This window comes from Mus caroli, unplaced genomic scaffold (assembly GCF_978045245.1).
Source record: "Mus caroli unplaced genomic scaffold, Mus_caroli_1 scaffold_2, whole genome shotgun sequence".
NCBI lineage: Eukaryota > Metazoa > Chordata > Mammalia > Rodentia > Muridae > Mus > Mus caroli.
The window spans coordinates 99,941,092-99,963,569 of NW_028227257.1; the positions used below are offsets into that span (position 1 = coordinate 99,941,092).

At 39.9% G+C, this 22,478-nt stretch overlaps 1 protein-coding gene across 1 annotated transcript in view; it reads right to left on the reverse strand.

Moving 5' to 3' along the window:
• Window positions 1–10,201: 10,201 nt before the first annotated feature.
• Dnajc10 (DnaJ heat shock protein family (Hsp40) member C10) overlaps window positions 10,202–22,478 on the reverse strand; it is a 34,889-nt gene continuing 22,612 nt past the window's right edge. Inside the window, 11 exon segments of the mRNA XM_021183881.2 lie at window positions 10,202–10,311; window positions 10,314–10,343; window positions 10,346–10,454; window positions 11,705–11,824; window positions 13,301–13,448; window positions 13,663–13,716; window positions 14,415–14,548; window positions 15,957–16,112; window positions 17,020–17,121; window positions 20,270–20,386; window positions 20,598–20,725. Of these exon segments, the coding sequence (XP_021039540.2) occupies window positions 10,217–10,311; window positions 10,314–10,343; window positions 10,346–10,454; window positions 11,705–11,824; window positions 13,301–13,448; window positions 13,663–13,716; window positions 14,415–14,548; window positions 15,957–16,112; window positions 17,020–17,121; window positions 20,270–20,386; window positions 20,598–20,725 (1,193 nt within the window). The 3' untranslated portion in view covers window positions 10,202–10,216.

The following is a 22,478-nucleotide window of genomic DNA, read 5'->3' on the forward strand; positions in this document are numbered from 1 at the left end:
AGGTTTTAGGTAGTAGTGATTTGGAGCCCCCAAGACACCATGTTAGATGATGATTCAAGTTACAAAGGTTACATTTTACTTGTTTTGATTATGTGAGACAGATTTTCACACAGAAGCCCAAATTGGCCTAAAAACCATTGTCACCCAGCCTGGCCTCTATCTGGAGCCAATTTCCTTCCAAGAGCTGGGATTCTTGGCATAAACCATACGTTCAGAAAAAGACCAAACCAAACCAAACCAAACCAAACCAAACCAAACCATTTCTCAGTGTTTCTTCAAGGCAGTTAATCTTTGTAATTACTGTATGTATGTAAAGAGAGACTTGCCTATGTTTTAGGTTATAGATAGTAATCTGAGAACTGAGGGCCTCTTGGGTTACTTTACATCTATGTATTAATTGTTTGTTTGTTTTAGAGTTTACTTTTATTTTATGTGCATGGGCATTTTGCCTATATGAATGTTTTGCATTGCATCTTGAATGTTATGCAGAGGCTAAAATAGAGTGTTGGTTCCTAAGGGACTGGAGTTACAGACAGATGTGAGCTGCCGTGTAGGTGCTGCGAATTGAACCTGGGTACTCTCCAATCCGCCTGTGTTGAATATTGTAACAAGCCTATGTTCATGTATTATCTGTATTCTCAGGAAATTAGAGATGATTCAAACAGATTAAAATACTCTTTTAGTGAAAGAAAAAAAATGAAAGAAAATTTCTCACATGTGTATCAATCACTGTTTTGCAGAGGGGAACATGTGACCAGATAAAATTGAAGTTATCAAACAAACCTTCAAGTCATGGGTCTCTAGGGCCAACTGCTTGCTTATTCTAGCCTCCCCACTGTGTCTGCTCAGAGCCTGCTGCTCTCCATCTAACCTGGAACACTCTCACTGTAGTGTTAGTCGGTTTAAGATGCTGTAATAAGCACAGACCACAGGCTTATAAGCAGCAAGCTGGTGTTTCTGAGTTTTGGAAGACAAGATGCCCAAGATCAAGGTATGGGCAGGCTTAGTATCTGATGTGGATCCATTTCCTGGTTTGTATCATATATAGGACCTTCTAGCTGGGTTTAGGCTAGCATTCTCATTCTACATCATGAACTAGTCACCTCTCCAAACCCCACCTCCTAATATGTATCCCATTTTTTAATTGGGCTGTTTGGATTGTTGGTGTCTAGCTTCTTGAGTTCTTTATATATTTTGGACATTAGCCCTCTGTAGGCTGTTGCTTTGTCCCAATGACAGTGATCTCTGATTCACAGTAGCTTTTCAGTCTCATGAGGTCCTGTGTATTGATTCTTGGCCTTAGTGCCTGAGCCATTGGTGTTCTGTTTAGGAAGTTGTCCAATGAATTCAAGGCCATTTCCAACTTTCTGTTCTATCCGATTATATGGGTCTAGTTTTACATTGAGGTTTTTGATTCATTTATACTTGAGTATTGTGCAGGGTAATAAATATGAATCTATTTGCAATCTTCTACTTGCAGATATCCAGTTAGTGCAGCACCATTAGTTGAAGCACCCTTTTCCACTATGATTTAGCTTCTTTGTCAAAAATCAAGTGTCCATAGTTATGTGGGTTTATTTCTGATCTATGATTCAATCCATTGATCCACCTGCCCCTATACCAATACCATGCTTTAATTTTTGTCACTACTGCTCTGTGGCACAGCTTGAGGTCAGGGGTGGTGATTCCTTTCTGAAGTTCTTTTATTGCTCAGGATCATTTTAGCTATCCTGGGTTGTTTTTCCATATGAAATTAAGAATTGTTCTCTCAAGGTCTGTGAATTGTGTTGGAATTTTGATGGGAATTACTTTGAAAACAGATTGCTTTTGGTAAGATGGCCATTTTTACTGTTAATTCTACTGATCCACGAGCATAGGAGATCTTTTCACCTTCTGGTATCTTCAATTTCTTCCTTCAGAGACAAAGTTCTTGTCATACAGGTCTCTTACTTGCTTAGCTGTAGATTTCCATTCATTCTCCTGACCCTCTCTCCTATCTCTCCCCACACATGATCGTGGACTTCCCCCTATTTCTCTCCCCAACCCCTCTCCCACTCCATTCCCTACCTCCATCTGCCTCTCATGACAATTTTATTCCCCTTTCTAAGTGAGATTCAAGAATGGCCCTGTGGGTCTTCCTTCTTGTTTAGTTTCTTGGGTCTTTGGAGTGTACAATGGGTATCCTGTAGTTTATGATTAATATCCACTTGTGAGTACATATCACAGGTGTCTTTTTGGGCCTGGGTTACCTCACTCAGGATATTTTCAAGTTCTATTCATTTGCCTGCAAAATTCATGTCTTTGTAATAGCTGAGAAGTATTGTAAATGTACATATCTATTATTTGGTTGAGGGACATCTGGGTTGTTTCCAGTTTCTGGCTATTACTTATAAAGCTCCATGAACAGAGTGGAGCATATGTCCTTGTGGTATGGTGGAACATCTTCTGGACATATGCCTAGGAGTGGTATAGCTGGGTCTTGAGGTAGAACTACTTCTAGTTTTTTAAGAAACCACCAGATTGATTTCCAGAGTGGTTGTACAAGTTTGCACTCTGACCAGCAATGGAGGAGTGTTCCCCTCATTCCACATCCTCCCCAGCATGTGCTGTCACTTGAGTTTTTGATCTTAGCCATTCTGCTGGAGTGTGAGATAGAATCTCAGAGTTATTTTGATCTGCACTTCCCTGATAACTGAGGATGTTGAACATTTAAGTACTTCCAGGCCACTGGATTTGGGTAATGCAAAATCCTTGTCGTGGAATATTTCAAAGCAGTGCGTCAATCCCTATCTGACTCATTGTGATGATCTGTAGATGCTCGGCTCAGGGAGTGGCACTATTAAAAGGTGTGGCCCTGTTGGAGTAGGTGTGCCATGTGGGCGTGGGCTTTAAGACCCTCAATTGTAGCTGCCTGGAAGCCAGTATTCTAGCAGCCTTCAGATAAAGATGTAGAACTCTCAACTCCTCCTGTACCATACCTGGCTGGATGATGCCATGTTCCTCCCTTGATGATAATGGAGTGAACCTCTGAACCTGTAAGCCAGCCCCAATTAAATGTTGTCCTTATAAGAGTTGTCTTGGTCATGCTGTCTGTTCACAGCAATAAAACCTGAACTAAGACACTCACCCATACCCATTTTTGTTTCCTTTGTATTCTATTTTGAAGCAAATCTTGGACATTGTTATCATAAAAAAAATCAACCTACTGAAAAACAAGATACCCTTATAAATATCCATTACAATTTTGTTTCTTCCCCTCCCGCCCCTGCCACCTCCCACTTTTTTTGGGGGGGTGGGGTGGAGAGTAGGTCTATCCCAGGGCCTTGTGCCTGCTCAGGTGGCTCACGCCTTTAATCCCAGCATTTGGGAGGCAGAGGCAGGCGGTTTTCTGAATTGGAGGCCAGGCTGGTCTACAGAGTGAGTTCCAGGACAGCCAGGGCTACACAGAGAAACCCTGTCTTGAAAAACCAAACCAAACCAAACCAAAACAACAACAACAAAAAAAAACCAAAAAAATCTACCACTGTGCTATATCTGCAGCCCAGTTCTCTGTATGTGTGTGTGTGTGTGTGTGTGTGTGTGTGTGTGTGTGTGTGCAAACCAGACCCAAGAAGTATACATAGTATATTTGGATGATATGATAAAAAATCCTTTTGTTTCATAAATTTTTTTCCATTTTGGTTTTTGTCTGCACATTTAAAAAAAAACCATGTATTTTATCTATACGACTAGCTGATAAAGTTGGCAGAACATTTTTTTTTCCTGCTATATATTTTTTCTACTTAGTAAATTAAGTAGTTGTGGTACAGACAGATAAAGTAAGCAAAATTAGCAAACTCACTAAGGAACTGGGTCACAAGACAGGAACTTCATTTTTAGAGCAACAGTCCTTCATAACTGAGAACAAGACTGTCATGAGTTTAAAAGAACATTAGGAAGCATAGAAAATTCTGAGAATTTTGAAAAAAAAAAGCATCAGTACAATTTGATGACTGTTGTAAATCTTGGGAAGTGACAGATGTTAATGTGGCCTCGATCCTCGTCAATGGGAGTCTGCTTTGCTTCAGGGCACGGACAGGGCGGAGCACGCTACAGTAGCGGTGTGCCTGTGTGCTGTTACATGTTAGTCGTGTTACACCAGATCACAAACGTCAGCTTGTTTACAATTTCACAGTCAACACTATCTGATATTCAGGATCCTTTTAGCTAGAAAACAATGCAAACGAGAGGACTGACTCCACAGAACTGCCTGAAGTAGAAAAGACACCCCCCCCACCCCCCACCCCGCCCCATGGGTGGAATGAAGTCTCTTCTTGTTTTTCACTGCCACCTACTGGAGCCTGATGTTTCTAATAAAAACCCACAGGGAAGCCTGTTGGAGGAAGGAAAAAAGGTTAGGAAAATGGAGAAAGTGTTTTTCAAAGGAGTAGGTGTGGCTTCATAGGCAAAGATACATTCAATTTTCTAATAAACACCTTAAAACACCGATTACAATACTGTTCGGCATTGTGAGGGGGTACTAATTAAACAGCAACCATCAGTGATATATATATATTTTTTTGGTGGCATTTGCACGTTTCTGGGCATGGCACGGCACGGCAATTATATATGTGGTCTACAGTGCTCCATTCTCCTGTCCAAGCAGTAAGCTTCTCATTTCGTGTGTCGGTTTCTTGCCCTTTAGTCCACTGAAGTGTACTGCAGACTTTACAAAAAGACTATTTACTTTGTGTTTGTGTGTGGGCATGCACTTGCCATGACACACACGGGGAGGCCAGAAGTCACCGTAAGAGTCAGTTCTTTCCTTCTACCACGTGGGTCCTGGGGATTGAACTCAGGTTGTTGGGGCAGGGATGGGGAGCTGGGGGGGTGGGGGATAGATTCAAAGCAGGTGCCTTTAACTCCTCAAAACCACCACACCTGCTCTCATTTAGGGCACTTTATCCACATCACTGCCAAGGAACCAAAACAAACACTATTTGACCGGCCGTTCTTTTTTACTTCTCTTTGTCTCCCTCCCTTTGGTTTGCAGTGGCACAGTGGCCACTTCTGCTTCTTCTTCTCCTTGGTTTGAGGGGGCACAGTGGCCACTTCTGCTCTTCTAGAGGCCTTACTTTTCATAAGAAAGACAGATGTGGTATTTCTCTGTGCCTGGCTTACTTCACTTAGTAGAGTGAACTCCACTTCTCCGCATGTTGCTTTCAAACAGCCGAATGATGTTCTGTCCTGTGCCATGACACTTATATTCCTTGGTGATGACAGCCACTGGAACAGGGAGACGCTTTGTGCCACTGTGATCCCTGGTTTTGGGTTGCATTTCAGTAGTGATGCTGAGCAGTTCTTACTGTTGACTACACAGACAGGTCATCTTTTCATCCTACTTTGAATTTTTCTTTACAATCTGAACATTAATGAAGTACTTCACAGATAAGGTTTGCACTTCCATATGCTATACTGTTTTCTCTGAATTATTTCCTTTGCTATACAGCTTTTTAGTAGAATATAATTTCATCTATTTGTGCCCATGCCTTTGGTGTCTTTATTTAAAAAGTCATTGCTATACTACTATCTTGAAGTGTTCCCTCTATATTTCCTTATAGTAATTACAAAATCCAAGGCTACTTCTGCATGTGTATTCAGTTTTGCTAGGACATACTGGAGACAGTCTTCTCTCCACTGTATGCTCTCAGAGTCTTGGCTGAAAACCAGTTGTCCATATGAGTATAGTTTAATTTCAGGGACCTCTCTTCCAATGACCTGACAGTTTTTAATGTTGGTAGAATGCTGTTCTCGTTACTGTGACTTAATAGTATATTTTGAAGTCTGGTTTTGTGGTATTTTCCAGTTTCTTCTCTCACCAAGTCACTCTGGTTATTCTGGGTTCCCCCACTTCTCAGTGTGACATGTATTTTAGGGGTTTTACTTCTATTTTTATGATGAAGTATTTCTATTTGGACCATCTCATATGAAATTATAATTCACTCAATAATTCTTACCATAAATTATTAGCACAGAAGTTTGAATTAAAATTAGAATACACTTGCAGTTAATTAAAATATACACATACAGCAGTGCATAACGCCAGGCTCTAAGCTTTGATATGGCAGGAATTGTAAAGGCATGGCTGGAGGGCGGGCAGAGCACAGAAAGAACAGGGACATAAGTACACTACCATCTCACGTGGCTTTAGCTGACTTCTCAGATCCTTAAGCTTGCATGGCCAAGTGCTTCACCCAATGAACCATCTCCCCAGCCCCTATAGCAGTATACTTTTGACTAAAAAGATTCTAAGGAACCAAGTATCCAAAACAAGTTCTAATTGGCTGTACACAGCCTGTCTCCTAGGATTTGCTCTGGTCTGCTAGGAGGAGCTGCACACCGAAATAGCATTGCTTCAGTGTACACGTGATAGTCCTTAGAGGTGTCCCCATTTAAATATCAACCTGCCAGCCATCTGCTGTGAATGCACAGCATGAACCTGAGGTCAGCTACTGACTGTATAACCCCATGTCCAGCAGCAGGGCCTATGTTCAGCGAACATTCTATAGACATACAGCTTAAGTAAAACTAATACCTACTGTTTAATGTACTGCCTGAAAAATGTTCACCAGCAAAGTACAGGAAGGAATTATAGGTAGACACTGAGTAGCTAGCTATCCACTATTTATGACTTTGTGCCAGGAGGGTAGTCTGTAGGCTCCCTTCGTGCACCCCTCCGTTACCCAGTTCAGAAGTGTGCAAGTAACTAGTTCACTAAATTAGTATACTTTTACTAAGTAAGACTTCTTAGGGCATTCCACTTGTGGAAATCTGCATAAACAAGCTAGTTTTAAAGGAATTTCTAGGCTTTCAAAGTTTAATAAATGAAAGGCTTTTGCTGTTACCTGTCATGGTTCAGAGTTCGTCAGGAATGGTAAGGCCCATGTGAGCCTGAGTCAGGGATTTAAAATGTAATAAAACACAGGAGAATCTGAATGAGGTAGAAAGGAAAATAGTGCACACTGCTTTCCCTAACACAAACCTATGGCATAGCCTTTATGAAGACAAGACTAGGGAGCAGGGAAAGTGATGAAATCTTCCAAACACAACAATCATCTTCAAAAGAGTTTTAGAAAAAATAATTTGACTTTATTCACTGGCATCCTCTGACCATCCCACACACCGGGAGAGAACTGAACTAGAGGTCACTCTGTTTTTGGAGTTGCAGCAGAGACCTGTGACCCTCTGAGTCTAAACAACTGAGAAATGGGAAGAGTCCATTGTGTGCTTGATTTTAGTAAAAAGTCCTTCAGTTGTTATGGCAATACTTTACTGAAAAAGATAATAATTGAATAACAGCATCATCATGAGTTAATTAAAATAAATCTAAAATTACTGTTCCTATTGGAATAGTGAATATTGGACAGAAGGAAAACCACGGCTACAGGGGAAAAAATAATCAACATGAGTGATCAAAACAGAGAACCCAGAAGGGAAATATGTCAATATCAGGAAGACACGTGAAACAAAACAAACAAAACCATCAGCAGGAACATTTATGAAAGCAAATAAATGAAGGTGTACATACTAAACGCAGGCTTAGACCTGTGACAGCCACACAGCTATCAACTGCTGCAAATACTTCCTCTTACCTTGTTCCTGGGACTGCAGTTTACAGGATTTTTACACTTACTGTTGTTGTGATAAATTAAGAACTGTTCAACTCTTACAAGAAAACCTCTGTCTATACAGTAGTACATTGTAGGAAAAATGGGTAATTTTTATTTTCCCATGTTGTGAAAATAGTCAAAATAAAATATATGGTCATGGACAGAATTTAGAAGAGGTGACTGAAAAGCAAGTCAGTTCTTTTCAAGCGCATCAGAAAATTACAAGTGAAAACCCAAGTCTACTTTGTACAGTATGAAGGTAACAGACTCACGTGCAGGGCCAGGTGTCCAAACATCAGTGCTGGGGTCAGCAAACTAGTCCCTGGGCTGGACTTGGCCTGTGGAGTATTTCTATATGGCCCTGAGCTAAGACTGATGTTTGTTTTTCTAAAAGGATTAACAACAACAACAAAGACACAACAAAGAACCTTATGTGGACTGCAGTCTCAGATGGCGCTGCCTGGCTCCCCAGGAAGTATCTGCAGCCCGCAGCGCCACAGAGGAGCTCTGTCTACACAGGCAACTGCGAGGCCCAGGGCACGTGCATCTGCTTCCTCAAGAGCATCTTTACTTGGGAAAGGGATCTTCTGATGCCATTTTCCAGATTCTTTTCCTTACATGGTTTTTTTTCTTCAACACCATCAAAGTTCATCCTGCATTCATGTAAAGGTGATCAAAAGAGAAAGGTATTATAAGCTAATCAATATTTTACTTTCTTACACATACTCAATGTTCTTACTGAAGAGAATATCACACAAACACTCTTTGCTCAATAACAGTTGATGTGCCAGTTTTCACCTGCACACAGTAGGTATTGTCACACCTACTGGTGTGTCGTCCGTGTGAGATGGTTTCTACTGTCACCTTGACGGGCTCTCTGGGAATTCCTGTGGGGCGTGAGCTGGGGAGACGGTGCCACTTCCTAGCAGGGGCGGACTGTAAGATGGAGGAGGGCACTGAGCAGCAGCACGCGCTCAAGCTTCCTGACTGGGTGACGTCACCAGCCCCTTCAAGCACCTGCCTCTCGACTTCCTCGCTAGGTGAATGCGCTGTGCTCTCGAACTGTGAGTCAGAACCATTTTTATCTTGAGTTGCTTCTGTCAGAATATTTTACACAGCGACAGAAAGGGTATTAAGACACTAAGTGGTAATATGATATGTTCTTTATCTTAATTTCAGTTGTAGTATTTTGGTTTATGAGTAGTAACACACTTTAAAATATTTAGCTTAGGTAAAACCGTAAGTTCTAAAATAACTTGAAAAAATTAAAATAACTCAAACACTAGAAAAATCTACTCGCTAAGAAGACATGGATTCCCATCTCCTCTACCCCTTAGCCGTGGACAAATGTTTGGGAAATAGGCCATAAGCCTTTCCCCACTTAGGGCTCCCCTTCACTGCTATACACAAGTAGGTTCTAGAAAGCCCGAGACTCTGCAGAGACTGTGCTATGCTGACTGCATTAAATTCTATGCAGCAGCTCCCACACTCCTGGAGTCTGCTCCTCTGCAGGCTGAGAGCAGACTTAAGAGAGATCAAACGAATTGGCTACAGAAGAGCAACAGGAAGGAGCCTGCAGTGAGGATGGACAGATAAAAATTAAGGAACAACGGGATTCAGGTTTAAACACAGTCCACTTATACCAAGCACAAAGGAAACTTTGCTTTCCAAAATATGTTCAGGTTCTAGAATATTTACTACTAATAATTCAGTATTTTATTTACACTAAACAACATTTAAATAACTATTAACCATATCACTATTATAAATAACATTACCATATATATATATTAATATATATATTTAAAATGTTTCGGAGATGGGACTCCTACCTAGCAGAGATCTGCCTATCTCTACCTCTAAGCGTTGAGATTACAGATGTGCACCACCAAACCCAGCTTGTGTATGTCACATTAAAAATAGAAAATCTGCAATGAAGTCCAGGGTATACTCAGAGCTATACAACCACTTTCCAAACACTTCCTGCACTTCAGAGCCAGATTCCTTCACACTCTCAAGTAGTCATTGCAATTTCTACTCTCACCCTGTCTCGGCAGCCATTAATCTGCTCTGTGAACATTTTACATATATAGGACCAAGCTACCCACCCACCCATCTATCCATCCATCCATTCTTTCTTTTTTTCTTCAGAGACTGGGTTTCTCAGTGCAACAGCCCTGGCTGTCCTGAAACTTGCTCTATAGACCAGGGTGTATCAGATCTATGCATCTCCCAACTCTCAGACACCCACCTGCCTTCACATTCCAAGTGCTGGGGTTAGAGGCGCGGGCCACCACTACCTGGTTTACTAATCATTTTTTTTTTTCTTCAAAAATTTATCATGAAGTATGGATGCATTCTTCATTTTTTACCTTAAAGACTCTGCAGGCAGCATCAATGTGCCACATTTTGCCTATCCACTTCGTTGGAGGCTGGCTGTCTTTCCCTATTTTGTTGTATGAGTGATGTTGCTATATACATTGGAGTCCCAGTTTTTTTTTTTTTTAAATGAAAGAAACTTGATAATTTTTGTTAACTGATGAGCATACAAATTTCTGAGCATTTCATCATCTAGAGTCTATAATGTCGGCTGTTGTAGTTCTCCAAAGTGAGTATGTCTTTGAATATTCATTTCTGAGTGGCATGCACACCATGAACACATCTTGGCAACCTGCCTGTCACTTGTAGGCTTGGTCTTACCTTATTTCTTTTTACTTGGCTTTGGAGCGTTTCCAATTTTCCATAAATTAAGGCAGCAATAGTTTTTGCATCTCTGGAATTTATTTGCTCTTCCCAAATACTTTTCTAAAATTAAAAACACTCATGTTATCTTTTAAGTACATAAATCAAAACATGACATTTCTACACAAGAAGCTTGCTTCCTTATGCCTTAAAGTTTTTTGCTCCAATGCTGTTTAACTTTCCTGTTTCTTCAAGAGCATAATGCTATAAACGTAGTTAACCCACACTAGAAAGAATACTACTACTTGCAGCATTAGCGGAGCACAAAGTGATTGCTAGGAAAACGCATCACTGACTTCAAAGACTCTTCTGTGGTGTGGTGGGGCATGTGTATGATAAAGTGACCCAGGAGCAGCTTGGCAGTAGAGCATTGCCCTTGTGTGTTTAGCCTTCAGTACTACAAAGTAAAAACCATGAAGACGAGTAAGCCATCAGCTCACATCCCAGTTTTTATTTCTTATAAAATATCTTAAGACAAAATGTGTCTTCATTTATCTTTAAAGGACCAGTAATCTTGCTGAAATATCATAGTTCTGTTCAAAAGCATAGTAATATACCTGGGAAGACGGGACAGTCTTAGGTGCTTTCTGTTAACAACTGTATCAGCTGAAAGATGCTACTTTTCAAACCAGACTCTGATTTGTTGAGACCTTGGTAGAGCTCTGGATTCTTTCACTGAAAACCTAACCCAGCCAGGCACCGTGGAGCAGGAAACCCTAACACTCAGAGGCAGATGGATATATCTGAGAGGCCAATGCTAGCTGGCTCTACAAAGCAAGTTACATAACACAAACCAAAATCAAACCTAACCAACAAAGAAAAAAAAGCATATTGGTAGTACTGCCCCAAACAATTATAACCAAAGCAAAAGACTCCACTTGTTATCTAAGCTCTTAGTAAGCATCCCTCAAAAAATGCTGTTACTAAGTGTATTTCAAAGGTATTTACAAACTAATTTCTTTCAGTTTTTAAAAGAAAACATTTAAAAAACAATTACTATATTAAAAAGTAGAAAATATAAAACTGCATAGAAAGTAATAACTTTGAATTGTACAACCCAGATACAACATGTTTGAACATATATTTGGTTATATTTTTTTGTATTCATGGAGCACAAAGTCTGTAAGGCAATTGAAACCACACAGACCAGAAAACCTTTTAGGATCCCTTGATACCGCAGAAAAGAAGATGTCTCAGTAAAACATATTTTTAAAAGATTAAGGGAGAAACTGGAAAGTAGACAAACTCTTCCTCCCATATAATGCTCTGGGCGTGGCCTGCTGAAGGAAGGCGGAGTCAGAGCCCACACACACCTTTGCTCTCTCGTACTGGTACAGTTTGACACTGGGGTAGGCTTTGATGCCGGCTTTCTGGCACGTCTGGGGGTAAGCCTGACAGTCCACTTTCCCGGCTCTCACTTTTCCTTTGATCATCTGAAAAACAAAACAAAACAAAACGAATTCACAGATCTTGCCACTTTCCAACATATTTCAAATATTTATATATTTATATAAAGTTTTTTTACTTTTAAAACTCGAGTTTTAATTCTTTGTATTCACACCAGATTGTTTCTTTTTTCCAAGCCCTTTAAGCTTCCACTGGCTGCCATTTGTCTAACATAAACAGCCACTTCTTCACGGGTACCTGGAGGCTGTAACTCTGACCTCCCTAAGTGTCCACTCACTGCACTTTGCCCACCACAACCAAACACCTATCTTTAATCCTAAGTGGCATTCTTAATTGGGTGAACGGCTGAGCACAGCATTCAGATTGTCTAGGTCAGAGATTCAGTCTTGCTATACATCAGGACCAGCCTTGCTCTTTTCGTGCCTTTGCAGATGGTCAGAAAGGGGCTTCTCTGCAGAGCAGTGTTTCCTCTCATCGGCAGCATGCACCCTGTCTCTGCTATATGGGTGTTCACCCTCCCTCATCATCTATGAATGTGGTACTCTTTCCACTGATATCTGTTAGCATTCTAACACAAGAACAGCTTTAAAGTCACAAGTGACTTCTGTTTGATTTAACCAAACAGACAATTACCGGACTTCTTCCTGTGTGCTTTATGCTGCTGTCCACGCCTGCCTCCTGTCTTTCCCGACAGCACTTACAGGCCCTCCAGCCCCATCCTTTCCCAGAACAGGTAGCTCGTTGTTTACCTTCAGGTCACTCCATCCCACTCGTCCCATCTTTGGGTGTTTTCATGGTCACCAGTCTCTCAGTGAGATCTTCTATAAGCCTATGCTGAAGAATCTTCCCCTCCTTTGGTAATCCACTGACAAAGGGGACGGCCCTTTGTGAACGCCTCAGGAGCACCTATACGTAAAGTATCTGTCTCTTCCTTCTGTGGTCCTTCAAGGCACAAGCTAGCTGTACCCTCAGTTTCCTTTGCTTAACCTATCTCTCACAAACATAAAGTTCTGCTGTCCTTGTGGCTGTCATGTGTCTGCCTTCTTTCTACCATCACTTTCCTCTACTGACTTATGGTATCCTCTCCAGCTCTAGGACAATGAGAAAGTGTCTTTGCTTCCTCTGGTTTCTATGGCTACTGAAATAAACAAACAGGGAGACTAACTTAAGTTAGCAATCCAACTACAGGAATAACAATGTGCACATACACAAACACACACTCGGACCCTTGTAATCTGTCACTAAATACTTTTAATACTAGCAATTTCAAGGAAAGGGCAAGCAGTTTGAGGCTGGCCTGGTCTGCATAGGAGATTTCCAGTCAGCCAGGGTTATAAAGAGAAACCTGCCTCAAGACAGATAATAATTATAGAAACACATTTTTTTTTAATTGAGAAATATTTTTAAGAACTAAATTAAGAATTAGTTTACAATGTTTTAACAAATTGTTAAAGCAAACACACATGTATGTACAATTTATTTAACTAGACAACAATACTTACCCTAGCCAAGAGTTCAAACTCAGGAGCAAAATTCTGGCAAGGTCCACACCAAGGAGCATAGAAATCAACCACCCAGTGAGTTTTCCCTTGTAGAACTTTTTCGTTGAAAGTCTGAGGTGTTAAATCTATGGATGCTTGGGGCAAAAATCTGCAGTAAGAGAATCAAACATTTTTTATTATACAAAAGCAAAGCAAGCATTCTACAGCAATACTGTAAGCATTCCTAAGTTAGAAATGGTTCAATCCTTGATAAATGCCATCCTTTTCCAAGTATTTTCGATGCCAGAATCCTTACTACATACACGAGAAGATAAAAAGCTGCAAAGCAGTGTTAGATACCAATGTGCACTTGAATCACTCACCCAAGACCCCAGCTTCTCAGGGAATACGCATCCCTATTCCAGCCATTGTAACTACTGAAAGAGGAAAAAAAAAAAAATCAAGCTGTAAATAGTATTTCTATTACTGCATATGGTCAAGAAACAGTCTTACTGTAGGAATTAAAATAAAAATAGCTCTTGACTGGTTAATGTCACCTCGTATCTCTTTCCACAAAGTAAATAAGAGTCATATGAGTTAAAATATATTTTTCGGTGTCTCTGTACCTTTCCCCACCCTTAACTACTCAGGACTGTACTTGCTTTTTTTGATTTCCCCATAGTAGAATCTTTTATCTTTTACAGAGAAACCCATGGCTCAATTTTCACTTAATTATAATTGTTTTGTTTCTTTTTAAAACCTGTATAGTGTAGAATGAGTGGATACCAGGACAGTCCTGAGTTCAAATCTCAGCCCCCAACCTTAGCAGGTGAGCGATAAGTCTGATGGGTTAGTTCTTTCTCAGCAGTGGTAGGAGGGGTGTGATTTCCACCCCCACTAAGTATAAAGACTGCTATGAACAACGGAGACAAGGCCTGGCCTGGACTTAGGGCCAATTAAGGACTTAAACACCAGTTCTGTCTCTCACAGCTTCTTGACTGGAACTTCATAACTAGTTTTACTGTCCAGCTCCCTCATCTTCTGAGAGAACCTCTGGTGGTGGCTCCCATTACATATCTGCTGGCCTAACTTAAGTGTTAACCATACAACCAAGTAATTATGATGGAATACTTACTGATACTGATAGGCTTTATTTGACTTTTGGGGATAAAATCTTATCTCGGGGTATCTTTGAACATTTTCTTGAGTACAAAAAGAATGATACTGTTGGCAGTCCACACTGCCTACATTGATCAGTCCAGTTAACGTCTATAAAAGAACAAAAGTCAACACATGGGTCAATGATTAAAATTATCTCTATAACTCACAATTAAACAAAAGTCCTACGTGAATGAGTCCTGTCTACATGTATATGCACTGTTTGTATGCACGGCCCTTGGAGGCCAAGAGCACTGGAACCCCTGGATCTGGAGTTAACGATGATGAAGAGTGCTTGGAACCAAACAGGTTTTCTGCAAGAGCAGCCAATAATCCTAACTGTTGACTCAACTCAACTATCTAGCCCGCACTGCAACTTTTATACGTGCTCAACAGTCATCGTAAAATGGGTATTTTTAAATCAGTATCAGAGAAACAATGGGTAAGGATTTAAAATATGCCACTTAGATTAATGAATTTGAATGCCATAACTTTTTGTTTTTTCGAGACAGGGTTTCTCTGTATAGCCCTGGCTGTCCTGGAACTCACTTTGTAGACCAGGCTGGCCTCGAACTCAGAAATCCACCTGCCTCTGTCTCCCGAGTGCTGGGATTAAAGGCATGTGCCACCATGCCCGGCTTGTTTTTGTTTTTTTATGCCATAACTTTGTAATTAAGAACTTCCCATAGTTAAAACTGGTTTTACTCATTTACTATGTAGGTAAATACATTTTTTCAAAAATTCTATGCTAACCTAGGCTGTGGTGACATAAGTCTTTGACCCCAGCACCTGTGAGGCAGAGGCAGGTGGATCTCTCAGTTCAAAGCTAGCCTGGTCTACAGAATGAGTTCCAGGATAACCAGCCAGGGTTATACAGGGAAACTGTTTCACAAAACAAAAAAACAAAATAAAATGATAACAACAACAACAACAAAAACATCAGCAACCAAAATATAATCAGTATTTTTTAAAGAATATTTTTTTTTCTAATGAAGATATGCTTTGTCTGATTCAGTATTTTAAATTTGCCTTCATTCAGTACCTTACAACACTGCCTGTTTACAGGAAATTTATATATATGTTTTACTGTTTGAAGTTTTCTACTTTGTTTCATTTTTCTTGTTTGTTTTGGAGAAAGAGTTGGAGCTTGGTGGCCCAGGAAAATCTTGGACTCCTGATTCTCCTGTCTCAGCATCTGAATACTAGTCTTATCAGGATTCACCACCATACCTGCCTGCAAAGCTATTTTAAAGACCCAATATTATGAGCAAACAGTATCTGTAAACTCTAAAAGTAAAATGATAGAAAAATTTAAACAGAAAATGAAGATGCTCTTCGGGTTAGCACTGGTAGCACTTTGGTCAAAAGGACCTTAGACAGCTCAGTTAGTGGGCGTCATTGTAACGATTCAGTCAGGTCTGTGTCAATTGTCTAGTTACAGGTTACCCCTTGGTTTCACAGTAACTGTTAAGCAAACATCGAAGTAGGTGTAAGATGTAAGCAAACGATGTTACTGTACCCGGGCCATGCGCTTCCATTCTGGCATTAAGACCTGACAGGGATGACACCACGGAGAATAGAAATCCACCATCCAGACTTCATCATGCTTTCTCTGTTTAACCAGTTCATTGAAAGTGCTGGGTGTAAGAGAGACCACTGAAGGGTTTCTGAGATCCTAAAAAATAAAAAGACCATTATTACACACACCAAGTTTTTCATGTATCTCTGGCAAGTTACTGGAGCAGTCATTTAGAAAGTTCCTATTTAAAAGAAATCCGAAGACACAGATATTTAAAAAAATCTATTATTAAGTTGGGTTTTGTCAATCAGTTTTTTTTAAAAGGTATATTTTTTCACTAGTTTTAAAACCACTGTAAGTTGGAAAAAGAGGTATCCTGGAGGAAAGTGTGAACAGATTATATAATCAAGTTCTAGGAGTAATCCAGATACCTCATAGGCCCCACTACCTGTTATGATAGCAGGAATGCGTGCTTAGAAGTGACCATTTAATGACTAACACAAAGCCTACTACTATTATTTTTGATATTCAAATGGAGATGCTGCATACCTTTCTAGAGACTGTTTATTCCAAATGCTGTTTTAACAGAGCCTCAGCCTGTATCAAGTGATACTAACACATTAGCTTCACCAGGACAGCAATCAACACAAAACAACACAACATATTACTGTGGAGGACAGATGAATAACAATCACAATAAACTACAAATTTCAATTTCTTCAGAAGTTACTGAAATTATTCTAGTGTCAAGACTGAAAGAAAACAGGCCCTTCTGTGCTAACAATGACAGGCTTGGTGCAGGATGCCTGGCCTTGATGCTGTGAATGCATTGAAAGAAAATAGGAAAAGGGTGATAGGCTTCATGGAAATTTCACATATTCAATAGTAGTATCTCCCATGTACAAAACACCAAAGTAAGTAATAAAACAAAGGCTTAAATTAAAAAAAAGGTTTTCAGAAAACAATCTCCTGGCACAAAAAGAATAAGTCCTAATGCAAACAGTCGTCCAAAATATACATATAAATAGAAAGGTTTCTAGCCATAGCCTAGGATTTAAAATACCTCTATGAACTCCAAGATCTGTTCCGCAGAGTGATGCCCTTCGTACTCATGAATACTGGACTGATTGAATACCACTGTTGTTGGATAAGCTTGGATGTTATACTGTGAAGAAGAAGAAATTCACATAATTTACCTATTAGTTTCAATTTTGTAACAGCTTGCTTTTTATAGACATACTTATTTTTTATTTTATATGTATGGGTGTTTTGCCTGAACATATGTATGTATATCATGTGCTTCTTGGTGCTGGAGGTCCGAAGAGGATGTCTGATCCCTTAGAACTGGACTAATGGACTGCTGTTCTCACCATGTGGGTGCAGAGACAGAACCTGGGTCCTCAGTAGGAGCAACAAATGCTCTTTCTTAACTGCTGAGTCATGTCTCTATCGCCCTTTTACAAGACTGCAGATAGAAACCCACTACTATCTTCTTGGTGCCTTAGACAAATTTAGCAAAGACAATGCATTAAAGCTTGTACTGATAATTAGTTAATCGTTAACCCAATGGCACTAAAATGTGGGAAGTGAGGCAGAGTAATTGCATAGTATGTACTTCAATTCATCTTTTTGCTCTCTTCAAACTAGGAGGGAAGAGGAGAGAAAAGACACAGCAGTCACTTCTTCTAGTGACAGTAATTAATCATCCAGGAGGGCAGTGATTAGCCACACCAAATACAAGAACAAATGACCAAGAACAAATATATTCTATATTAAAGAATTGAGTCATGCTGTAAGAAAATGGTCACTTTTTATTCTTTACTTGCGACAATTTTTATAGTAGAAGATATTACTTCTCTCCTCACAGTTAACATGGGCATCAGCCCTGAAAGGATTTTGTAATATTTAAAGTGATGAAGTGATTTCCTTGTCTAACTCATTAGTAAATGGAAAATTTCAAGATTCATAATTCTAGAAAAATTAACATATTATGAAGTTTTAAAGATGTGTGAATTCAAAGAATTTTCAGGTTAAAGAGACTAGGTCAAAGTTTACAAGTTCCCATCATCTTTTGAGTTAGTCTAGCCACACAAAAACTCTCCTTCATACCTCAGAGCAATTTTACTTAGTAGTTAAAATGACATAACCTAGCCTGGTGGTGGTGGTGCAAAATTTAATCCCAGCACTTAGAGGCAGAGGTAGGCAGATTTCTGAGTTTGAGGCCAGCTTGGTCTACAGAGTGAGTTCCAGGACAGCCAGGGCGACACAGAAAAACCCTGTCTCGAAAAAAGAAATAAAGAAAAAAAAAGACTAAGCCTACTTTACAGATGGGTCGCTGAGCTGAGCTTCTGAGCGAGGTCCTGTATGCCTGCTTGACCCCTGCACTTTAGTTGTTGATAATGGGCTTACTTGAGAGAAAATGTAGGAAACTAAAGGCATTGATATTAACTACTGTTACTCATGATGTTTGCATCTTTGGTTGGCATCTACTTTCCAAGTCACATAAAGGACATTAGACACCAATGACTCTTTTTATTTATTTCCTTAAAACACTCCCCCACTAACTTTTAATTTCAAACACACCGAAACCGCGAGTAATCCCATAACTACCTATGTATCTGCTCCTTATATTTAACAGCTAATAGGTGTGGCCATGCCAGTTGGTTGCTGACACTGTCTCCCTTGCTCTGAATCCTTCCTAATCTGCTGCACTGGCAGATGTCCAATCCACTGCGGTTTAACCTTTCCCACATGTACATTTGTCTTTAAAGACTTTTCTCTGATTCTGAGAATACTTAACTGCTGCCATGTAACCTGCTTTTTCCATTGAGTTTTTAAGGATTTATTTAAGCTGGTAAAGATTTCTTTTTCAGTGCAGTTTTGAACCCAGGAATTAAACATGGGAGGGAAGTGCTCTATCACTGAGCTACACCCCTCACTTGGCTTATTTGTAGTGCTCTGGTATTTCACTATTCCATTGCTAAATATTGTTACATTGCTTTTTTTTTTTTTTTGTCAATTTGATAAATTTTGGTAGGAAAGATATCAAAATTTTGATTGAGCTTGTATTTTCTTGACTAGTGAAGCCAAACATTTCCAGTCTTCTCTTATGCATTAAAAAACAGGCTTTCTTTTTCTTGCCATCTTTTTCTTTAAAATTTTAGGTTTTTTTTTTGTTTTTGTTTTTTGTTTTTTTGTGAGACAGGGTTTCTCTGTGTAGCCCTGGCTATCCTGGAACTCACTTTGTAAACCAGGCTGGCCTCGAACTCAGAAATCCCCCTGCCTCTGCCTCCCAAGTGCTGGGATTAAAGGCATGCGCCACCATGCCCGGCTAAATTTTAGTTTTTGAGTTAAAACACTCACATTACTGAAAGGATATAAACTTTATGTATTTAAATAGCTATAATCATCATCCAGTCATGACTACTGTAGTGGTTTGAATAGGTTTGGCATCTGTAGACTTATGTGTTTGAATATGCTTAGCCCAGGGAGTGGCACTAATTAGGAGGTGTGGACTTGTTGGAGTAGGTGTGGCCTTGTGGAGGAAGTGTGTCACTGTGGGGATGGGCAATGAGACCTTCCTCCTAGCTGCCTGGAAGACAGTCTAATTCCTGGCTACCTTCAGATCTAGATGTAGAACTCTTGGCTCCTTCTCCAGCACTGTTTGCCTGGACACTGCCATGCTTCCTATCGTGATGATAATGGGCTGAACTTCTAAACCTGTAAGCCAGCCCCAATTAAATGTTGTCCCTTATAAGAGTTGCCTTGGTCATGGTGTCTCTTCACAGCAATTGAAACCCTAACTAAGATCTCTATGCTTACATCATCTATACCTCTCCAATTTCTACTCTATTTTTACACCAACATTATAAAGTTTCACATCCCATTCATAAGTATCAGAGTATATTTAAAATGTAACATGTCGTCACCCACATAAGCACTCTGTCACTTTCACATATTAAAAATGAGCAGCTCTTTTAAACTGGATATCCTGTCTGGCCAAATCAACTACTCTAAGCTGACAAATATAAAGAAATTTAAATAATAATACAGACTGTAAAAACTTAAAAGTATGTTACAAAAGTATAAAGACTTAGATAAAATAGAAATTTATATAAGTATTTTATGAAGTCAATTACATGCTAGAATAAATACATGCTGGAATCTGGTAAACAAAATCTTGCATATCATAAACCTTCTATGTATCTATTTACAATTCAACTACAATTTTTTTTTTTTAGTATCATGTTGAAACTGTTTCAACATTACTGCTATAAATGGGTATGCATCTGGGAAGTTGTTTTAATATTTACCATGTTGCACAGTCCTTCATGAATTGTACAGTCTAAGGTACCAACTTTGAGTTGACCGTAGAGCAGTGTTGATGCTTTCCGTAACTCTGGCAAAAGCGCACGACATGGCGGACACCACTGGGAAGAGAGGGATAAGGATGAGCAGCCAGACTCAGGAAGGGAGGAGCTGCACGGTCCCTGCTACTGACACACAGTCTAGTGGTGCGCTCTGCCTGTCACTGTCCTGGGAGAGCCCAGAAAGAGCGGCAAAGCCGGGACAACTCTAGGACTAGGCTTCATGTTGTCAAGAAAATGGCTTTTTGAAACTTGACAGATAAAAAGAACTCACAGGGGCAAAGAAGTCAACAAGCCATGGTTCCTTGTCACTTGCAGGGAAGTTCTGAGGTCCAAGTGTGGTAACATGAGAATTAACACTTTCTTTGGCAAAAGCAAGTATATCGTATAGAATCTTCTTTCCTAAAAATTGAGAAAAATAAAATATGTGCTGTCTTGTATCTAAAGAAACATCCCAATTTTTATATTTAAATATTTAAGAAAGAAAGACAGGCCTATGGGCGCACTGGCTTTGGTGAGGCTTCTGTGTTCTCTACCTTCACCTTGGCTTGCTGTTCCGGGAATTCCCATCTACTGTATGTTCTTTTGTTTTTAGTTAAATGACCAGACCTCTATGGTATGCTTCCTCACCATCAGAAGTACAACAATCACTTTAGAATTCTCTTGAATCCAAACTCTGTTACAAAATGTCCAATGGGACCATGTACTTGATGTTGGAAACATAATATCTCAATTGTAATGGGTCACATGTGTTCTTTTCTCACTCTCTCTGGACTTGTGATGATCATTACCCAGGTGCCTAAATGGGACTTTCCAGAGGGATTCTTGTGTATGATTCTTGAATGATCATGTCAACTCCATTTCCTGCCCTAGCACCATGCCTACTGCTACTGCTGTAGTCACACTAGTATTTTTGGCCTCAGCTTTCCTGAATGAACCCGTTTTCCTATTGCTACCAGAGTCGCCCTTAAAAAAAAGAAAAAAGAAGAGAAAAAGAAACTTAAATGCTTTTAATGATTTGCTACAGTCCTTGGGCTGGCAGACCTTTCTTTACAAGAGGCTCTATTTTTCCAAGTGTCTTTTGACTTATTGAATAGTCAAAAGTAAGCTGAGCACTGTGAGTCAGACATTCATATTGTCATGTGTTTTAGTCAGGGTTTCTATTCCTGCACAAACATCATGACCAACAGCAAGTTGGGGAGGAAAGGGTTTATTTGGCTTACACTTCCATACTGCTGTTCATCACCAAGGCAGTCAGGACTGGAACACAAGCAGGTCAGGAAGCAGGAGCTGATGCAGAGGCCATGGAGGGATCTTCTTTACTGGCTTGCCTCCTCTGGCTTGCTCAGCCTGCTCTCTTATAGAACCCAAGACTACCAGCCCAGAGATGGTCCCACCCACAAGGGGTCTTTCCCCCCTTGACCACTAATTGAGAAAATGCCTTACAGTTGGATCTCATGGAGGCATTTCCTCAACTGAAGCTCCTTTCTCTGTGATAACTCCAGCTGTGTCAACTTGACACAAACCTAGCCAGTACATCATGGGAAACAGAAAAAGAGAAAACGCCTCCTTTTAAGGTCATGGGCAACAGAAGTTAGTTGACCACTCTTTACATTGAGTGGCATGTGACAGTATACTCTCCTGCCCATTTTCTTGAGTGCTGGTTCTTGAACTGTTTCACACTTTTCTTTCTGACCATGGATTCTCTTTCTTTACTCACATTAACTCAAACTCACTCAGGCCCTAGCCATTTAATATACAATGTAATGTCTTCATACTTGGCTTAAATTTCTTGAAGCCGACGTGTACATTCAACTGTGACCTGCATATTCTACTTCTGGTCAACTCTTAATTCAGTATCCTCTTCCTCATGGAAAGATCCAATGACTCAAAGTACGAGTCACTAAATACAATTATGAGAATTGCCTGACTCTTCTCTCTCTTTCTTTCTTTCTTATTTATTTATTTATCCTCTTCCTCATGGAAAGATCCAATGACTCAAAGTACGAGTCACTAAATACAATTATGAGAATTGCCTGACTCTTCTCTCTCTTTCTTATTTATTTATTTATTTATTATATGTAAGTACACTGTCGCTGTCTTCAGACACACCAGAAAAGGGCGCCAGGTCTCATTACAGATGGTTATGAGCCAC